The following is a 17,642-nucleotide window of genomic DNA, read 5'->3' as shown; positions in this document are numbered from 1 at the left end:
CATCTGTTGTTATTAGATTTCTTGATTATAGCTATTCTAACTGGGGTGAGGTGGAATCTCAATGTTGTTTTGATTTGCATTTCTTTTATGGCTAGAGAGGTTGAGAAGACACCCTGAAAACATTACTGGAAGGAATAGAGAAAGCCTAGGTCTCCTTGGCACAGGCCAAAAGTTTCTTAATAGAGACCCAGAAACATAACAATCAAAGAAAGTTTGGACAAATGGGATTGCATGAAGCTGCAGAGCCTCTGCATGGCAAAGGACTTAGCTAGCAAGATCAATAGAAAGCCAGCAGATTGGGAGAAGATCTTCACTAGCCATACAACAGACAAGGGTCTCATATCTCTAATATACTTGGAACTCAAAAAATTAAATCCCCCAACAACAAATTCTCAAAGAAACAACTGCCCAATAAATAAGTGGGCTAAAGACTTAAAGAGAAACTTCTCTGAAGAGGAAAGAAGGATGGCCAATAGACACATAAACGAATTCTTCCTATGACTTCCAGAAGCACAGTAGAACAGAAACTAGGAAATCTGGTGTTTTAAATACATTATCTGAAAATTAGATCTTCATCCAAGTCCCCTCCCTCCATCTAGGAACACATTCTGTATAAATATATTTATATTGTGGGTACTAAATGACTGTAGTAATGACCAGTTACACAAATTATTGTTTTTATAATATTTTAAGCACAGTCTAATTGTATCCTGGAATTGCTTATACTACAGAGTAGATGGACCTCAAGATCCTTGACCTCTAACAGGTAGACTTAATGATTTTACCTGCATAAATAAATAGCATTATCTCCATTTCAAAGATAAAGAAGCTAAGCCTAATGATTTTACCTGCATAAATAAATAGCATTATCTCCATTTCATAGATAAAGAAGCTAAGCCTCTTAGAAGGCAACTTGTACAATTATACATAAAATAGATGCTATGTCACAAGTTAATATAATGAATAATAAAACCCATTGTGGCTGGAAGCTGGTAACTCACTCTGGTAGCTACTCAGAAGGCTGAGATCTGAAGGATCACAGTTAGGCAAGCTTGGGAAGAAAAGTCTGTGAGACTTTATTTCCAAAATTATCAGTAAAACTCTAGGCTTGGCATTATGGCTCAAGTGGTAGAGCACCAGTAAAGCAAGCACAAGGTCCTGTGTTCAAACCCTAGTGCGATCCTCCCAAATAAAACCCAACAATATGTATAAATTTTAGTTATATTATTTGATGAGACAAAAATCAAGCATTTTAATAAGAAGCAGCCTTTAAATGAACATGATAGACTTCAACAAAGCCATTTATGTGTAGTTTTAACTGTAGATGGTCTACTTTGCTCTCTCTGATGCATAAAACTAAATCATTGATTTACAATTTCATGTAATAAGTCATGAGCTTTGAAAAGTAAACTTAAGAGTGATATAAAAATGGATGCACAATTCACTGGGTAACCAGAACTTCCATTTGCAAAGTAAGGATGACATGTTAGGAGTAGCATAATGGGGAAGCTACTTTCTTAAATTGGTGGCCCCTATTTTGCCTAATATTTTAATATTGTGGAGGTGAAGATGTTCTGAATCATATTTTTCATCCTAATATTTTACAATGCTTAGGTGGCCACGTATAGAAAGAGAAAAGGATATGCATATACACAACACACAGATATATCTCATAGTGCCACAGCATTGTCTGTCCTGTTCGGCTGGGTAACTGCCTGCTACAGAGCAGATTGCTCAGTGAATAATTTTGAGTTGAATGATTTTTAAGAAGTTCCTCTTTTCATACTTTGGATGTTGAGACACAAGTCTTCTAATAAATTGACAGTATTTGTCCTTTGAAATTGCTGCCATTCACTTGTTGCCTTATGTTTTACTCTATTTAAACCCTGTTTGGTTTAAGTATATATTCTATGTGTGTGTTACCCATTGCATGCACATATCCAGTAAACAGTGTCACTTCATTTCTGCCTTCATGCTCATTTCCTGTCCTAACTACCATCTGACATCTCTCTTCACATTAATTTTATTCAACATGTAAATGCTATCTTTAAAAAGATTTTTAACCTATATGTAAACATTGCACATATTTATGAGGTACCATGTGATGTTTCTATATACATATACATTATATAATGTTCAAATCAGGGTAAACTTACCTATCACCTTATCATTCATGTTAAAAAAAATCTCTTCTTTTAAGTTGTTTGAAATATTCAGTAGATAATCATTACCTCTAGTCATCTTCCTGTGTAATAGCTTACCAGAACTTCTCACACTTATATAACCATAACTTAGTCCCCATTGATCAACTTCCCCCATCCCTGCCTCCTCCTATTCTCCCAGCCTCTGCTAACCCCCTTACTCCTCTCCACTTCTGTGAGAGCAACTGTTTTAGATTTCACTTATGAGTGAGATCATGCAGCACTTATCTTTCTATTCCCTGGTTTACCTCATTTACTGTAGTGGTCTTTATTTATATCTATGTTGTCTTAGGTGGCAGAGTATCATTCTTTTTATAGCTGAATAATATTCCAAACCTGTATTTATCTCACATTTACTTTTTCTATGAATCTATGGATACTTTAGTTTTAATATTTAGCTAGCATGAACAATATTGCAGTATATGTGAGCTTTCAGATATCTCTTCCAGCATCTTTGTTTTCTTGCCTTTAAACATATGGTCATAATGACATTCCTAGATCATACAATAGTTCTGTTTAACTTTCTGAGGCACCACCTTACTGTTTTTCATAAGGCTGTTCTAAGTTGCATTCTCACCAACAATGTTCATGGGTTTCCTTTTGTCCACATGTTCACTAACCCTTGTTAGTAAATATCATTTTGGGTTATAGCCATTCTTATTGGTGATACCTCATTATAGTTTTGATTACATTTACTTGTGGATTAGCAATTAGTTGATTTTTTTCCCTATATCTGTAGGTCCTTTGTTGGTCTTTTGAAAAATATCTGTTTAGATCATTGCTCATTTTAATTGTTTTTTTTTCTGTTGATTTCTTTGAATTCCTTACATGTTCTGGATATTAACTCCTTGTCAGAGGTATAGTCTTAAAAATATTTTCTCACTGTAGGTTATTTCTTTGCTCTCTTGAGTGTTTGCTTTGCTGTGAATCATTTTTAATTTGATAGAATCCCATTTGTTTATTTTTATTTTTGTTTAAGGTGCTTTTGTGGTCTTGCCCCAAAAGTTCTTATTCTAATGCCCTAAAATACTCATTTCCTTATTTTTTCTCTTAGTAATTTTATAGGTCTTATATTTAAATCTTTAATACATTTTGGGCAATTTTTTAAGTTATAGGGATGCTGTTTTATTATGCTGTATGTGATATCCAATTTCCCAGCATTTCCCAGTCATTTCAACTTACTGAAAACAATAAAGAACACTGTGTTGAAAATCAGATGGCCATAGGTGCTTGGGGTTACTTCTAGTTCTGCATCCTGTTCCATTGGTCTGTGTATCAGTTGTACCATGCTTTTTTGATTATTTCAGGTTTGTAGTGTATTTTGAAGTCAGGTATTTAATGACTTTTCTTCTATTTTTGCTCAAAATTATTTTGGCAATTTGGATTTTTTTTTTCAGGTAAGGGGTAGGTTTATTCAGTAGACCTGCTGGGACCAGGCAAGGTTGGTACTCCACGTGGCTGGGAAAGGCCTGGGAAAGAGAGAGAGCTGGGAAAGAGAGAGAAAAGAGCTACAAAAGAGCTAAAAAAGAGCAGCAAGAGAGGGCCTCTGGGCCTGGCCTTATCTAGGGTATGGGTGGAGAAAGATGTGGCCACATCAAATTCAGATGTGACCTCAGTGGATGCAGATGTGACCTCTTCCAGGTGTGCCCGTTGCCTAGGTAACGCAGGTATTGGGTGGAGAGTTTGCTGGGAGGAAGGTGGAGTCTGTTCGCCATCCAGGAGCAGACCTTACATTCCAGCCTTTTAAAAATCATGAAATAGGGCACAGATTCTTTCTGGCTACTTCCTGCAATTTGGATATTTAAATGTTCTGGTTTTTATGTTCTCCTCAGTTTCTTTTATCAGTGTTTTATAGTTTTCGTTATAGAAATATTTTCTCTCCTTATTACATTTTTTCCATAGCTATTACACATGGGATTGATTCCTTGACTAATGTAGTAAAATAATTGGTCATTGTCAGATAGCAATATTTTGAATTTTTTATTTTTAATATGTGCCAATTATTATATGCTAATTATAACTCAATAAAGAAAATGTCAGTAAGTAAATAAATATGTTGATGTTGTATCTTGTGTCTTTGCTAAGTTTATTAGTCCTAAAACTATCTGATGTAATCCTTGAGATTTTTCTATGTATAAGATCATGCCAACAGGGAAATTTAGTTTCCTCTTTTTCAATTTGAGCGTTCTTTATTTTTTTGTCTAACCTGACCACTATGATTAGGACTTCTAGTGTTATATTGAATAAAAATGTTGAAAGTGGGCATCCTTGGCTAGTTGCAGATTTAGAGAATAAACTGTCCACATTCCCTGGCCAGTATTATAGCTCTTGGCTTATTATATATGTCCCTTATTGTATAACAACCCGTAAACTGTTATTTATGCCTACCTCCTTCATGAAGCCTTTTCCTTTTTCCTGAATTACACTTGTACAATGCTGTGCATTTATGAAATGGCTCATGTAGATCTATTAAGAAGAAGCAAAATAGCTTTTAGTGTTCCATATATGCAATTATATGTAATAACTCATTATCTTGGTTTTATAGATGAGAAAATTGAGAGTTATGTTTCCTAAGGTCATGAGGCTAATACATGAAACATCCTAGCCAAATTCTAGGGAACTGGATTTAAATTCAGTGTTCGTAACCATAGTACTATCTTGCTTGCTGTACTTGACAACAGTAGAAATTGGGGAGTACTCAGTGATTTAACATCTACATGTGTTAAGAGTTTAAACATAGGTATTATAATCCAACATTCTTAATATGAGCTAGTACTTCATATGTCACTTTGTAATTATTTTTATCTTTTAATATATATGTTGTATATGCTTATATAAGATATTCACTCATTAGTGGCTGGAAACTAGATATGAGCATTGTAAAAACAAAAATGCTGCTGCTACATGGTGGAAAATAAATACTTGGCATAGATCTGTTAAAATCTGGCACTTGTCCAGATTAGTTTTCCTAATTACCACATGTTCTGTTTGTCACTGTTTAGTACATTTTATTGTCTATACATTTTTAATTGATATGCCTTACATCTCAGGGCTAGGTATATAGACTATTTTTCTTAGACAAATAGTGATATGTGTGTAAACACACGCTAGGGAAAGAACCCCAGTAGCTTTGGTCTCTGTGTATATGACCCAAACATGTTTGAAGCCAGGGGATGGAGAGCTGCTGTGCTCTCCTATCACCTTGTCATTTCACCCCTCAGACTCCATAGAGCTGCTAAAGTGAGTCTCCAGGCTTTGGATCCTCTCCCTTGTTGTTGCCCCGTAATAGAAGCCTGCCCCATTCTTGATCTTTGTCTCTTTAGCTCACAGCACTACCTTCTGACCTGGTTTATGTGTCCTTAGTGACCTCAGGCAATTCTGTGTTGTGGTTCCCTTCGGGAACATTCCCGCTCAGCTGGATTCTATAGTAATGATTTTACTTCTTTCAGAAGTTAGGTTAAGAAATTTGTACTCCCTTATTAAAGAGATAATTTCACAATGTAATTTGCTTCACAAACCTCCCACAGTTATGTTAAACAGATGGTTGCCAAACACCGGTTCAAAGTGGATTGCTCTTTATATGAGATAAAAATCCCTACTCAGAAAAGTTGGCAGTATCAACTGATCTTTTTCCAAAATAGATGCTCAAGCAAATTTCTCTTTACCCCAAATTGGCAATGTAATAATACCTGAATTAGACATGAAATAAAAACTATAAATCAGATGATACATATTGGTGCTAAGTTACTAGTCTTTAACATATTAACATCTTTTTTGTTTGTTTCCTTAACTAATAACTAATAGCTGTCTTGCTTTTGATGACAAGTGGATATACCAAGAATTTAGTCCCCAATTAATTCTGGTCCCCACACTCAGCTAATTTTAAATAGCTGTGTGATTTCATGTTACTTCACCCATTCTGGGCTTCACGTTTCTCACCTACAAATTGAAAATAAAATTAAATACTTCAGAGTGGCTGTCATAACTAAATCAGTTAATACATTAGTACGTAGACAATTTCCTGCCATGCAGTCATCTTTTAATATTCTACTGATGGTGTTTTGAGTTTGAACAACTAACTCTGTGCTTTTTTGTTTACTTGTTTTAGTGATTCGTTGTCACAAGGTGTAGGTAACTTGTATATGAAAATCATCAACAGGAGTTTAACTAGTTACCAGGTGCCTAATTTTATGTAAGGACAGAATTGTTATACTACTGAATCAAGAATGCATTTATTTTCAATGCCTTACTGTGTAGGCCACGCAGAGTTCTCAAAAGTATATTAAAGAAATCACTATAATGTAATGTTTCATAGGAAGAGAAATTTGCAACCTGAAGACATTTTGAAAAATGGTAACAGATAAATGAGCCTTAGTTGGCGTGCCTATTTTGGTAACAGCATATAATGAAAAAATCCAGAAAGTAATTATGGGAGCCAAGAAAAAGTAGTAAATAGAGATGCATAGACCGTGTTCTGGGAAGATGATGAAAACAGTTTGACCAGAAAATATATGAATAAATAAAGGGCCAATAGTAAATCGACCTGAGGAATACTATGGGTGCTGTGAGGATGTTGAGAATGCTAAAATGAACTCTGCTCTAAGGAGATTGTTCTAGGAACGGAATATAGGATGAATTTAGGGAGTAGGATGTAGCCAATGACAAGAAAAGAGAACAGTTCCATTGTGTATATATACCACATTTTCTTGATCCATTCATCTACTGAGGGTCATCTGGGTTGGTTCCATATCTTAGCTATGGTAAATAATGCTGCAATAAACATAGTTGTGCTGGTAGCTTTAGTGTGGTCTTGTTTGTGATCATTTGGGTAAATGCCCAAAAGCGAGATTGCTGGGTCATAGGGGAGCTCTATGTGGAGTCTTTTGAGGAACCTCCATACTGTTTTCCAAAGTGGTTGAACAAGTTTACACTCCCACCAACAACGAATGACATTGCCCCATTTGTTAGGAAATGGAAAGACTTGGAAAAAATTATAGTAAGTGAAAGTAAGCCAGGCCCAAAGAAACATAGGTCCCATGGTTTCCCTTATTTGCAATAACTAGTATATGTCTGAGACAAGCAGAAACAGTCATTTAAGTTGATGTTAGGCTAAATGAACCCCAAGATAAGGTCTCAAATGTTTTTTCTTTCTTGCTATTGTTTCTCACATGTTTATAAGATTATTTCTTTGTTGCTTTGTATGTCCCTCCCCCATGGTATAGCCCCCGTTTTCACTGTATTTGATGTTGGTATAATTTGGGGAGGGGAAGGGAAAAAACAAATTGTTTAAATAGGGATGCTCTTGGACCCATTGCAACAATGAGATGTGCAAGATATTATGTCGAAAAATGAATTTACAACTTTGGCTGGGGGTGGAGGGAGGATGAATGGAGGGAGGGAGGAGGGATGGTAAGGGGAAACAAAAGAGGAGGCAACAATGCTTGATAAGAAATGTACTCATTACCTTGCTCATGTAATTGTAACCCCTTTGTATGGTATTTTCACAATAAAAAAAACTGATAAAAATTTTTGAAAAAGAAAAGAGAACAGTTTCAAAAAGCTGTTGTAATTTTTTTATCTGAGAGGTCATAAGGATTTCAAAGTAATTATATTGCCCAAAAGGAGGTGTAAAAATGGAGTTAATAATCAGGCATGGTAAATATGGAATCTTTAGAACTTAATCATTCATTTAAAGGCTGGAGAAAGGAACAGGGCATTGTTTATGGCATTTCTCTTTAAATTAGGCTGATTTAGTCCACATTCTCTAGTTGTTAGCCAAAAAATAGAAACTCCATTCTTGAGCTACAGTGGTGCCACCAGTTTGGGTAATATATAAAGTTTCATGAATTGTAGGAAATCTCCAGGAGCTTAATGTTTTTCCCTCTTTTGTTTTACATATTTATTTTCTCAAGAAAAGTTGGAGGACACTATGTATTTACTTCAGTTGAGAAGATGAAGGTGTGATTTATCTCTACACCAATAATTTATGCAACAGTCAGAACATGTCCCCCAAAGAAGTCTTGATAATACGGCATTTTTCCACCAACTGTTGTTTTACAGGTTAAAATGGATAATAACTAACATAGTCCTCAAATTGCTAACTACCACTAGTAAGTGGTGCTTTAGAATTTACTTGTTCTGATGTCAAATGAGACAGAATATGTATTTTTATGAAACATAAAAATTATGCTATTTTGATATTATCATTATCATTACTACAGAAAACTGAATTACCTAGCCAGTTGTTCTTAGGATATCAAGTAGTTTTTTGTTGTTATTCAGTTGTTTCTTTTCCTTTCTTATTTTAGATGATGTAGGTTGGATGAGTCCTTATAAACCAAGTTCCCTAGGTCCAACAACTAGTTAAGTGGCAGAGAGGAAGAGACTTCTCTGCTTTAGGTGCAGAGAAACTTACACTGCTGTTCTTAGAGTCATAACAAGAGTTCAGAATTTGTAGCATCTTGATCTGGAGTTATTCAAATGGATGTAATAAAGACAAAATCTAGATATATTTCTGGGAGATGAGGAAAGGGGAAGAGCAGACATGAGGTCATACAATGTAGACTTTAGGTGCTACTCAAAAAAGGCTCAGCTGCACTTCAGTGACACTGGTGTCTGCACTTGTCCAACCCTCTGGAAAACAAGCATTTGAGAATGTTGGGAGGAGCCCAATATTCATGCCCCTTCATGTGTCTGCCCTTAACAAGAACAAAGGTTCTATATTACATGAAATTTTGTTGAGGAATTTTTTCTTATTTTAAATTGTTATTATAGAGATGATGTCCTTTTTTCTCAAAAGGTTTAAATTAAATATTTTATATTATTTGAAGAAATCAATTGCCTGAAATTGGAAAGTCATATGCTGTCTTGCATATGTGAATAACTAGATTAAATTAGAGTATAAAACTAAAATGTAAAGTTTTAAAGAAAAAAACTCAATGAGTACATTTCTTTTTGGACAATATCACCCTTCCTTCTCTCTCTACCCAGTTTAATAAAAAAATGAAAACATTGTAAGCTGGCACCAGTAGCTCACACCAATAATCCTTGCTACTCAGGAGGCTAAGATCTAAAGATCCTGGTTTCAAACTAGCCCAGACAGGGAAGTCCATGAAAGTCTTATCTCCAATTACCTAGCAAAAAACCAGAGATAGAGCTGTGGCTTAGTTGGTAGAGCACTAGCCTTGAACAGAAAAGCTAAGGGACAGTGTCCAGGCCCTGAGATCAGGCCCCAGTACTGGCACATGCAGACAAGCATGCCTGTGTGTGCGTGCACACATGCACGCACGCGTGCGCGCACACACACGCACACACACACAAATGATTGCATATACTTTAAGATACTTTGGTTATGATTTTTATTTTATTTAGACCATTAGAAGAGTTTGGTAAATGGTGTAGTTTCTATCAAAGTTTTGAAGGTGGTTTGTTTTTCTAACATTATATAAATAGCTAATCTAGCAGCACAGATTTAATCACATTTGATGTTTCATTTCTAAAGTTTGAAGAATATGAGTGTATTAGTACAAAACCAGCTTCATCTAATTAAACAGGTATTGACTCAATTAGTGAGCCTAGTACTGTTTTAGATATATGGCCCAGACTGGGTGGAAATGATACTTGTAAGGTTTAAAACCCCTATGTGCCCATTCCAGTTCTCACATAACAGAAACCAAGCAATACAGTCTACCTACACATAACACTTGAAAAAAAATTGAAACCAGCCTTTTAGTTCACCATTGTGAAACAAATATTACTTGAACTTCTTCCCATTAAAAGTGAAAAACCTCGAGAAAACAAACTTTGTGCTGGTGGCTTAATTTTAGCATGGGAGCAGGGGCTAAGATCTGGAGAATTGTCTTTGAAGCTAGCCTAGACAGAAAATTCTGAGAGACTCCATCTCTAAAATAACCAGAAAAAATCTAAGTTGGAGAAATGGATCACAGTACCAGTTGTGAGCAAGAAAATCAACTAAGTACAAGGCCTGAGTTCAACCGCATATACATATATAATACATACATACATACAGCAAGCTAAGATATGACTGAACTTGAACACTTGTAAGCATAAGAGCTTGAGTATAAATTCTAGTACTGCAAAAAGAAAGGAAAGGAGCGAGGGAGGGAAGGAAGAAGGGAGAGAGAGAAAGGGAGAGACAGAGCATGAGGGGGGAGGGAGGGAGAAGAAATGGAAGGAAAGGCAAAAGAAAAATATGAAAGATTTGAGAAAGAAATAATCACTAGTTTGACAGTAATCTAGAAAACGTGTTTCATATTTTATTTGATCAAAAACTTTATCTTTTTAAAGAGAGAAAGTGAATCTTAATCCCTCTCTATTATTTTCATGACTAAAACTTGAATAATCTGTGAGTAAAATTATGTCACACTAATTATTAAATTTTAGGTTGTAAAAAGTTTTGAGTAACCAAAATATTTCAGTAACTATATTTTCAGTTCTAGTTACTGTATTTCTAGAATATGACAGTTGAAAATTAATATGATTATTTTAAAGACCAAATTTTTGTAAACAGATTTTTATATTGAATCTAATATGTCTTCCATTTCAAAATAGAAGTTAAGTGAATATTTTTCACTATACATTAAAATGATCCTTTTTTCTCAAAAGATTTAAGTTAAATATTTACATTTGAAGAAATCAATTGCCTGACATTGGAAAGTCATATGCTGTCTTGCATATATGAGTAACTCAATCAAATTAGAGTATAAAGGTAAAATGTTCAGTTTTAAGGAAAAAACTCAACATTTGTTTACTCCCATGTTAAATAAATTTATTGTGTAATCATTATATATAAATTTAGTATAATGACTGACACTTGTAATCCCAGCTACATAGGAATTGGCGATAGAAGGATTGAGTTTGAGGCCAGTTCAGCCCAGAAAACTAGTTTTTACCAAGACTCTTCCCTCACAGGTTTTAGGGTGTAGGTATATCCTTGTAAGTCTAGCTACTTGGGAGTAGATGTAAGGAGCTTATAGTCTGAGGTCAGCCCTAAACATAAAGAGATAGACTTCTGGAAAAAATGAATGAAAACAGAACTAGAAACATGGCTTAAGGACCCAAGATTAAATACCAGTGCACACAAAAACAAAAAGTGTGGTGTGTGTGTGTGTGTGTGTAATATTACTGAAAGATGTTTTGTGACTTCTGTGTGCATACTATCCTGTTAATATAGGTATCTTAAATTAATACTTTTACCTTTCGTGTAAAACTTTCACTAAAGTTTTAAGCAAAATGTTAGGCAAGAAGCAAGTTTTTTTTGTGTGTGTGTGTGTGTGTGTGTGTAGTAAAGGCTGCTGGATTTGAACCTATAGCTTTCTGCATGCACAGCTTTTATGAAATTGTCAGTGTTCTGTTTTAGTATAATAGTGGTTGAAAGAAAATTGCCACTATAATTGAATTTATTTAACAGTTTCATAAAATATTATAATTTTTCTAAACTTTGTTTTAGATTCTAGCTATGAACTATAATTATTGAAGGATACAATTTTGCATAGAAAAAGAATACACTGATGAAGTAACTAAAATCATATTTCATTGCCCCTTTCCATTGCTAATAATGTGTGTTCTACAAAAATCTGTTTTTCTGAAGATTTCTTTTCCTTTTTTTTTTGACAGTTCCATGGCTTGAATTCAGGTCCTTGTGCTTGCAAGGCAGATACTCTACCACTATAGCCACACCCTTAGCCAAAATACTATTTTTGTTAAGTCATTCTTGCTTGTAAGTGTACATTAATGTGTGTAAACCTCAATTCATATTAGAAAAACAAGCCTGAAAAATTATTCTTGAGATTTGTAATAGTGAGATGTGCGTCTGTTTGTATGTGTGTATATTCAATAACTAGGCTTGAGCTCAGTCTTGTATTCTCCTTTTCACTCAATGCTGGGCTGACATTCTACCATTTCAGCCATATCTCCAGTCCAGTTTTCTTACATACGGAATTTCAGCTACATTTTAGAGATTTTCCTTAAAATTAATTACTGTGGTATTGTTTATACATTAGACCATTTTTTATAAAGTTTAATTTATAACATATTATTAAAATACATTATACTTCTAATTTACTGTATTAGGACAACACTAGGATTCATATTCATAAATGATGAACATATTATTCTTTATAAATTAATAGAAATAATTCATCATACTATGACAGTCATTTCTTTTTTGTCTCAGTTCTGACAAAAGCATCTTTTCTTTATATTGGCTTCTAATATATTCTTTTAGTAGTACAAGCTTCTGATAACTATATTTATATGTGATCAGTTGTAAATAATATTTTCCATGCCTATTGTTAGGTTTTTATATCTATATTCATGGGCTGGGTTAAATCATGCTTTATAAAATCATGTTTTCATGTGCTTATTTCAGCTTAATTTCCCTTTTGAATAACAATTATTAATAATATGTTAGATTTCATTGGGCAACCAATAGCTACACACACATACACAAACACACACACACACACACACACACACAATATCTTGAGGGTAGAAACTTTCTTGAAGAAAGATATTGAACCTAAAATTTATAGTGGAAAATTTTAAAAATGTATATGAAACTAGCATATATGCCAGAGAATACCCTTACCCAAAGTATTTGTAAACCAGAGCAATATAAAACTAACTTCATTAGTATAGGTTAAATATCTTCTGTCAGAAATTCCTTGGATGAGAAGTATTCCTAAGTTTATTTGGATTTTAGAATACTCTTATATACATCATAAGTTATTTTGGGGGATGGAACTGAAGTTGACATACGAAATTTTGATCCATATAAAACCTAACACATATAGCCTGAAGGTAATTTTACACATTTTTATTGTGCCTTCATTTTTTAAAATATGATTTTATTATTATTATTATTATGTTGTACTGAGGGGTTACCATTTCACAATTCAGGTAATGTGTACATTTCTCTTTTCTGCCTACACTTTAACTACAACCTGTCGAATGAAATCATTGTTCAAAACACTTTAGATACTGTATTTTCAGAATTTTAGATAAGGGATATTCTCCTTGCATATAAAGAACATTTAAATCCAATGAGAAAAGACATGCAGTCTAGCAAAAAAAACTTGGTAAATAATTTTGATTTTGATATTTAATTGTACAAAAAGTGGCCAATTTTACTCATAGTTTTTAAATGCATGTTAAAAATTATACATAAGTGACAATTTTCACATTGACAGTACTCTAATATGGCAACAAAGAAGAATAATCTTAGAGTTCTAATGATTGTCAAATGAAAAAGTTATATTTAAAAATGGATTCAGACATACTTCTGAGTAGGAAAACTATGGTCAAAATTTCTCTTTGAGATTGTGTCTGAAGTATTGTGAACCTTGTTTAGAATACATTGTTTCTTTTTAACTATGTAATTTATTCTTTAAATGTTTTAAACAAGTTTAGAAGGATATATAAACTTAGTAACAAATGTATTAATTGACTTGTTAATCAGTGAATATCAATTTAACATCTGCTATGTATCCCAATTTCTTGAGCATGCTAGGGATATCACATTGGAGAAAATTTTGTTCATATATTTCTAAAATCCCTGTAAGGTCATAGCAGTTTCTAACTAAAGTAAAACCTCAAACAGTACATGTTGTGTTGGTGTTGGGTTCAGCAAGAACTTGTGTCCTTTTGTAGACTATGGAGTATACTCTATGTGCTTATGTTAAGGGATCTTCACAAAAAAATCTGATTTTATATATATATATATATATAATACATATATATAGATAGATAGAGAGAGAGAGAGAGCACTGCATTTCTAGAGAAAAGTGATAGGTGAGCAAGGTTTCTATTTTTATCCATTTCATGTTTTCATTAACTCTAGGAGGTAGGTACTGTTATCATCTGTACTTTATGGAGGACATAGAGATCTTAAGTGCATTAAAATGCTTAAGAAGTTAAGGACTCTCACCCTTACTCAGTAAATTCTTCTGCTCTAACTTAATTCACTCATCTGAATTCATCTCCACTTTGCAAGTGAAAGATGTAAGAAGTCAAGGTTAAATAATTAGTTCAGGTTTATACTGCTAGTACTCATTGTGTCTTGTTAAGGGGACTTTGAGGAGGACAGGAAAAGAGCCATTTTGATAGCACTGCTTGTCCTAAGAAGTATTACTAACAAAATACATGCAGTGAAAAATACTTCCTTTCCATGAAAATGTTTCCTCTACTCAAGTACTACTAAATGTTTTGTTCTGCAACTTAGATATGACTTCTTCAGAAATGTTCAAGGTCACCAAATTTAAAAACTGATATTAACTTAAAGCTTGCTTCTGCTTTGTGAAAAGACTTGTCAGCAATCCAGAATGAGGGCTGTACTAACAGAATTCCAACTTTTCTGTGGGATGATCCAAAAACAGCAAACAGAAGGCATTAAATTTCTCAATAGTCACAAGTGTCTACATGCATGCTCTGCCATTTCTGTCACTAACTCCTTTTTGGTGTGCAGAGATTAGTTAGATATACTTGATTTGCAAACTCATGTGTTCCATAGAGAATTCTTTTCTTCTTCTTTTTTCATACAAGAAAAAGGGGAGAGTTAATTTTAGGGGACATGAGATCTGTTCACTTTGCCCTGAATTTATGCAAGTCTTAAACGAATATTTGTATTTAGTCTGATTTTAAGACATTTGCCTTGATTGTGTGCCTTTATATGTGGAAGACATTAGGGGGATTAAGATCATGATTTGTTTCTCTTGCTCTGTTTGAAAGCAAGTTTATACAAGTTCTATGATGTGAAGCAGAGAATATGAAATAAATAGTGATGGCTCTATGTGTTAAGCAATATTTAACCTTGTGTCTTCCATAAATGTGTCTCACTCTAGTGGCCTTAATAACTAACCCAAAAGCCAGGGTGGAAAATTATACTTATTCAAAAAACAAAAATAATTGAGTTAAACAAATGAATGTGTCTATGCAGAAGTAGAGTCTCTCTGTTTGCCTAGAGCTCTAATTAGCAAAGCTTCAATGAAAAACCATAAGGCAAGGTATGTATCAGCATGGTCTTGATGATGGACACTATTCTACTTTATGTATCATTTGCACCCATCTTGTCTAATGACAGGTAGTAGGAGAGATGTAGGTAAGAGTACATAGCATATACTTAATATTTCCTTTTTTTAATTACAGCAAATTCAGTAAAGCTAGAAATGCAGAGTGATGAAGAGTGTGACAGGAAACCCCTGAGCCGCGAAGATGAGATCAGGGGCCATGATGAGGGTAGCAGCCTAGAAGAGCCCCTAATTGAAAGCAGCGAGGTGGCTGACAACAGAAAAGTCCAGGAGCTTCAAGGCGAGGGAGGAATCCGGCTTCCGAATGGTAAACTGAAATGTGACGTCTGTGGCATGGTTTGCATTGGGCCCAATGTGCTTATGGTACATAAAAGGAGTCACACTGGTAAGCAGCTGAAAGAATAACCTGATGACTGCCTGTGACATCTGATGTTGATATTACCTGACATCTATTCTCTTTCCTTTTTATTCAGGGGTAACAATGGTGAAACTCCCTTTTCAGAATTCTGCTAGTATTGGATTGCTGAAAAGCAGAGTTAGCCTGGGTCCTGACTTCCAGCCTTCAAATCTGAATAGCATATCAGAAGAGAAGTTTGGGATTCAGTTTCCACAGTTCTTAATATAGCAATAATACGATAAGGGTTCAAAAGGTAGAGGAGAATTTCATTAGGTAATTTGATCTTTTTTTTATTTCCATACATATTTTACCATACCCATGGGCAGGTAATTTAGTTTACTACCTAAGATTTTATACTACAAAATGGCACTCACACATTTATATAGGGGTGAGTCATTTTCAGTTTATCTCATTAACTCCTTGAAATGGGATTTCCAGTCAGACCTTGAGTGCTCCAGTTTTCTGCAGTAGGCAGATCCTCTCCCTAGTCAGGGATGTTGCCCTCTTCCTCGAATTTTCAGTTTTAAGCTCTGTTCAGATGTGTAGGGTCAGATGTGACAAAGAATGGAAGGTATGTAGGTAGCTTGTGTAATGTGGATTTGTTTAAGGGAAAAGCCCTCGGATATATTTAATTTATCCTTGTAGGTTTTCTACACATGAAAATCAGACAGACAAGAAGACCTTACTTAAATAGCTTCAAATTCCTGGCCAATTGTTTTTAAACATTATAGATGAGATTATAGGAAGATAACTGATTATTTAAAAAATTTCAACTTTATGTGAAATAGTAATTTGAAGGTAATACAGCTTTCACTATAATGTAAACTAGTATCGTATACCAAAATATTAATCACTGATATGTCACTGTGATAGATGGGACAATTACCTAGAAATATACAAAATCCAAGCACCTTTGTAGAGATCCCAGGCAAGAAAATGGCTATGGCAATACATGGTGCTCAAAATTTAGTCAGAAAAAGGGGATTACTTCATCCCAAAGAAAAAGACTCACCCCGATATAACTGTGTGTGTGTGTATTCATATATATATATATATGTGTGTGTGTGTGTATATATATGTATATATATATATGTGTATATACGTATATATATATGTGTATATATATACGTATATATATATGTATACAGACACAGAGACTCACATTGTAACCATCCAGCCAAAAATATTTTTGTTTTAGTTTTATTTTGACTTTCTTTTTTAAACAACACCATATTTATAAAACATATATATCACTTGTGTTTTTTTTCTTTCCCTTTAAATGTTATTAAATATCTTAGGGAAAAAGCTGAATGATCAAGCTTGGTATGTATGTCATATAAAAGAAGAAAAGACTGTAATTAGAAACCTACTACTTATGTATTAGGAGAAGATAAAGTTTAAGTTATTTACCTTATAATGAAAAAACAGGAAAAATTTTCACATTACAAATCTTAATTTTTGCCGATGCTTATAAAATAATGCTATGAGTCATTAAATTTGTTTCACAGAATTTTGCTAGGTCAGTGTTGAGGAAGATAAGAAACACTCATTCACATGTGTAACTTTCCAGTAAATTACTCAAAATCCATGTAATTACTCTCCAGTTGAATTGTACAGTGTTAATGTCAAGGCTGAAGTGTATACTAAATGCTATTTTGGGAATGGTTTTAATAAACCTTTTGTGTTTTTAGTTAAGAAAATTCAAAGAAGCACAGTACACTTTCATGAAAAATTAGGTTAATCAGTATTTCACTGTCTGTAGTAACCTTCATGAGAATTGTTAGTTTGCAAATACAACAATTATGTTCCTGCTCTACTCTCTGCTTGATATTTTTATTACTAAAGTAGAGTTGAATATTTTAATACGAAAAATGACCTAATTGGCATGGTACATTTTTATAAATAGTTACAGAAATTTCCAAAGAATATAAAGCTTAGGCAACTAAGAAAGGCAAAGACATGGGCAAAACAACCATTTAAATACACTTGCAATACTAT

At 33.9% G+C, this 17,642-nt stretch overlaps 1 protein-coding gene across 3 annotated transcripts in view; it reads left to right on the top strand.

The window, feature by feature from the left end:
• Ikzf2 (IKAROS family zinc finger 2 (Helios)) overlaps positions 1–17,642 on the top strand; it is a 157,053-nt gene that overhangs the window by 84,499 nt on the left and 54,912 nt on the right. For 2 of the 3 annotated variants that reach the window (XM_013010996.1, XM_013010987.1), the window contains exon 4: positions 15,366–15,632. In XM_013010996.1, coding sequence (XP_012866450.1) covers positions 15,366–15,632 — 267 coding nt within the window. The remainder of the gene's footprint in view (positions 1–15,365; positions 15,633–17,642) is intronic. The other variant, XM_013011005.1, reaches the window with a different exon arrangement.

The sequence above is a fragment of the Dipodomys ordii genome, unplaced genomic scaffold, assembly GCF_000151885.1.
Source record: "Dipodomys ordii isolate 6190 unplaced genomic scaffold, Dord_2.0 Scaffold1, whole genome shotgun sequence".
NCBI lineage: Eukaryota > Metazoa > Chordata > Mammalia > Rodentia > Heteromyidae > Dipodomys > Dipodomys ordii.
This window is presented reverse-complemented; position numbering and strand designations above follow the sequence as displayed.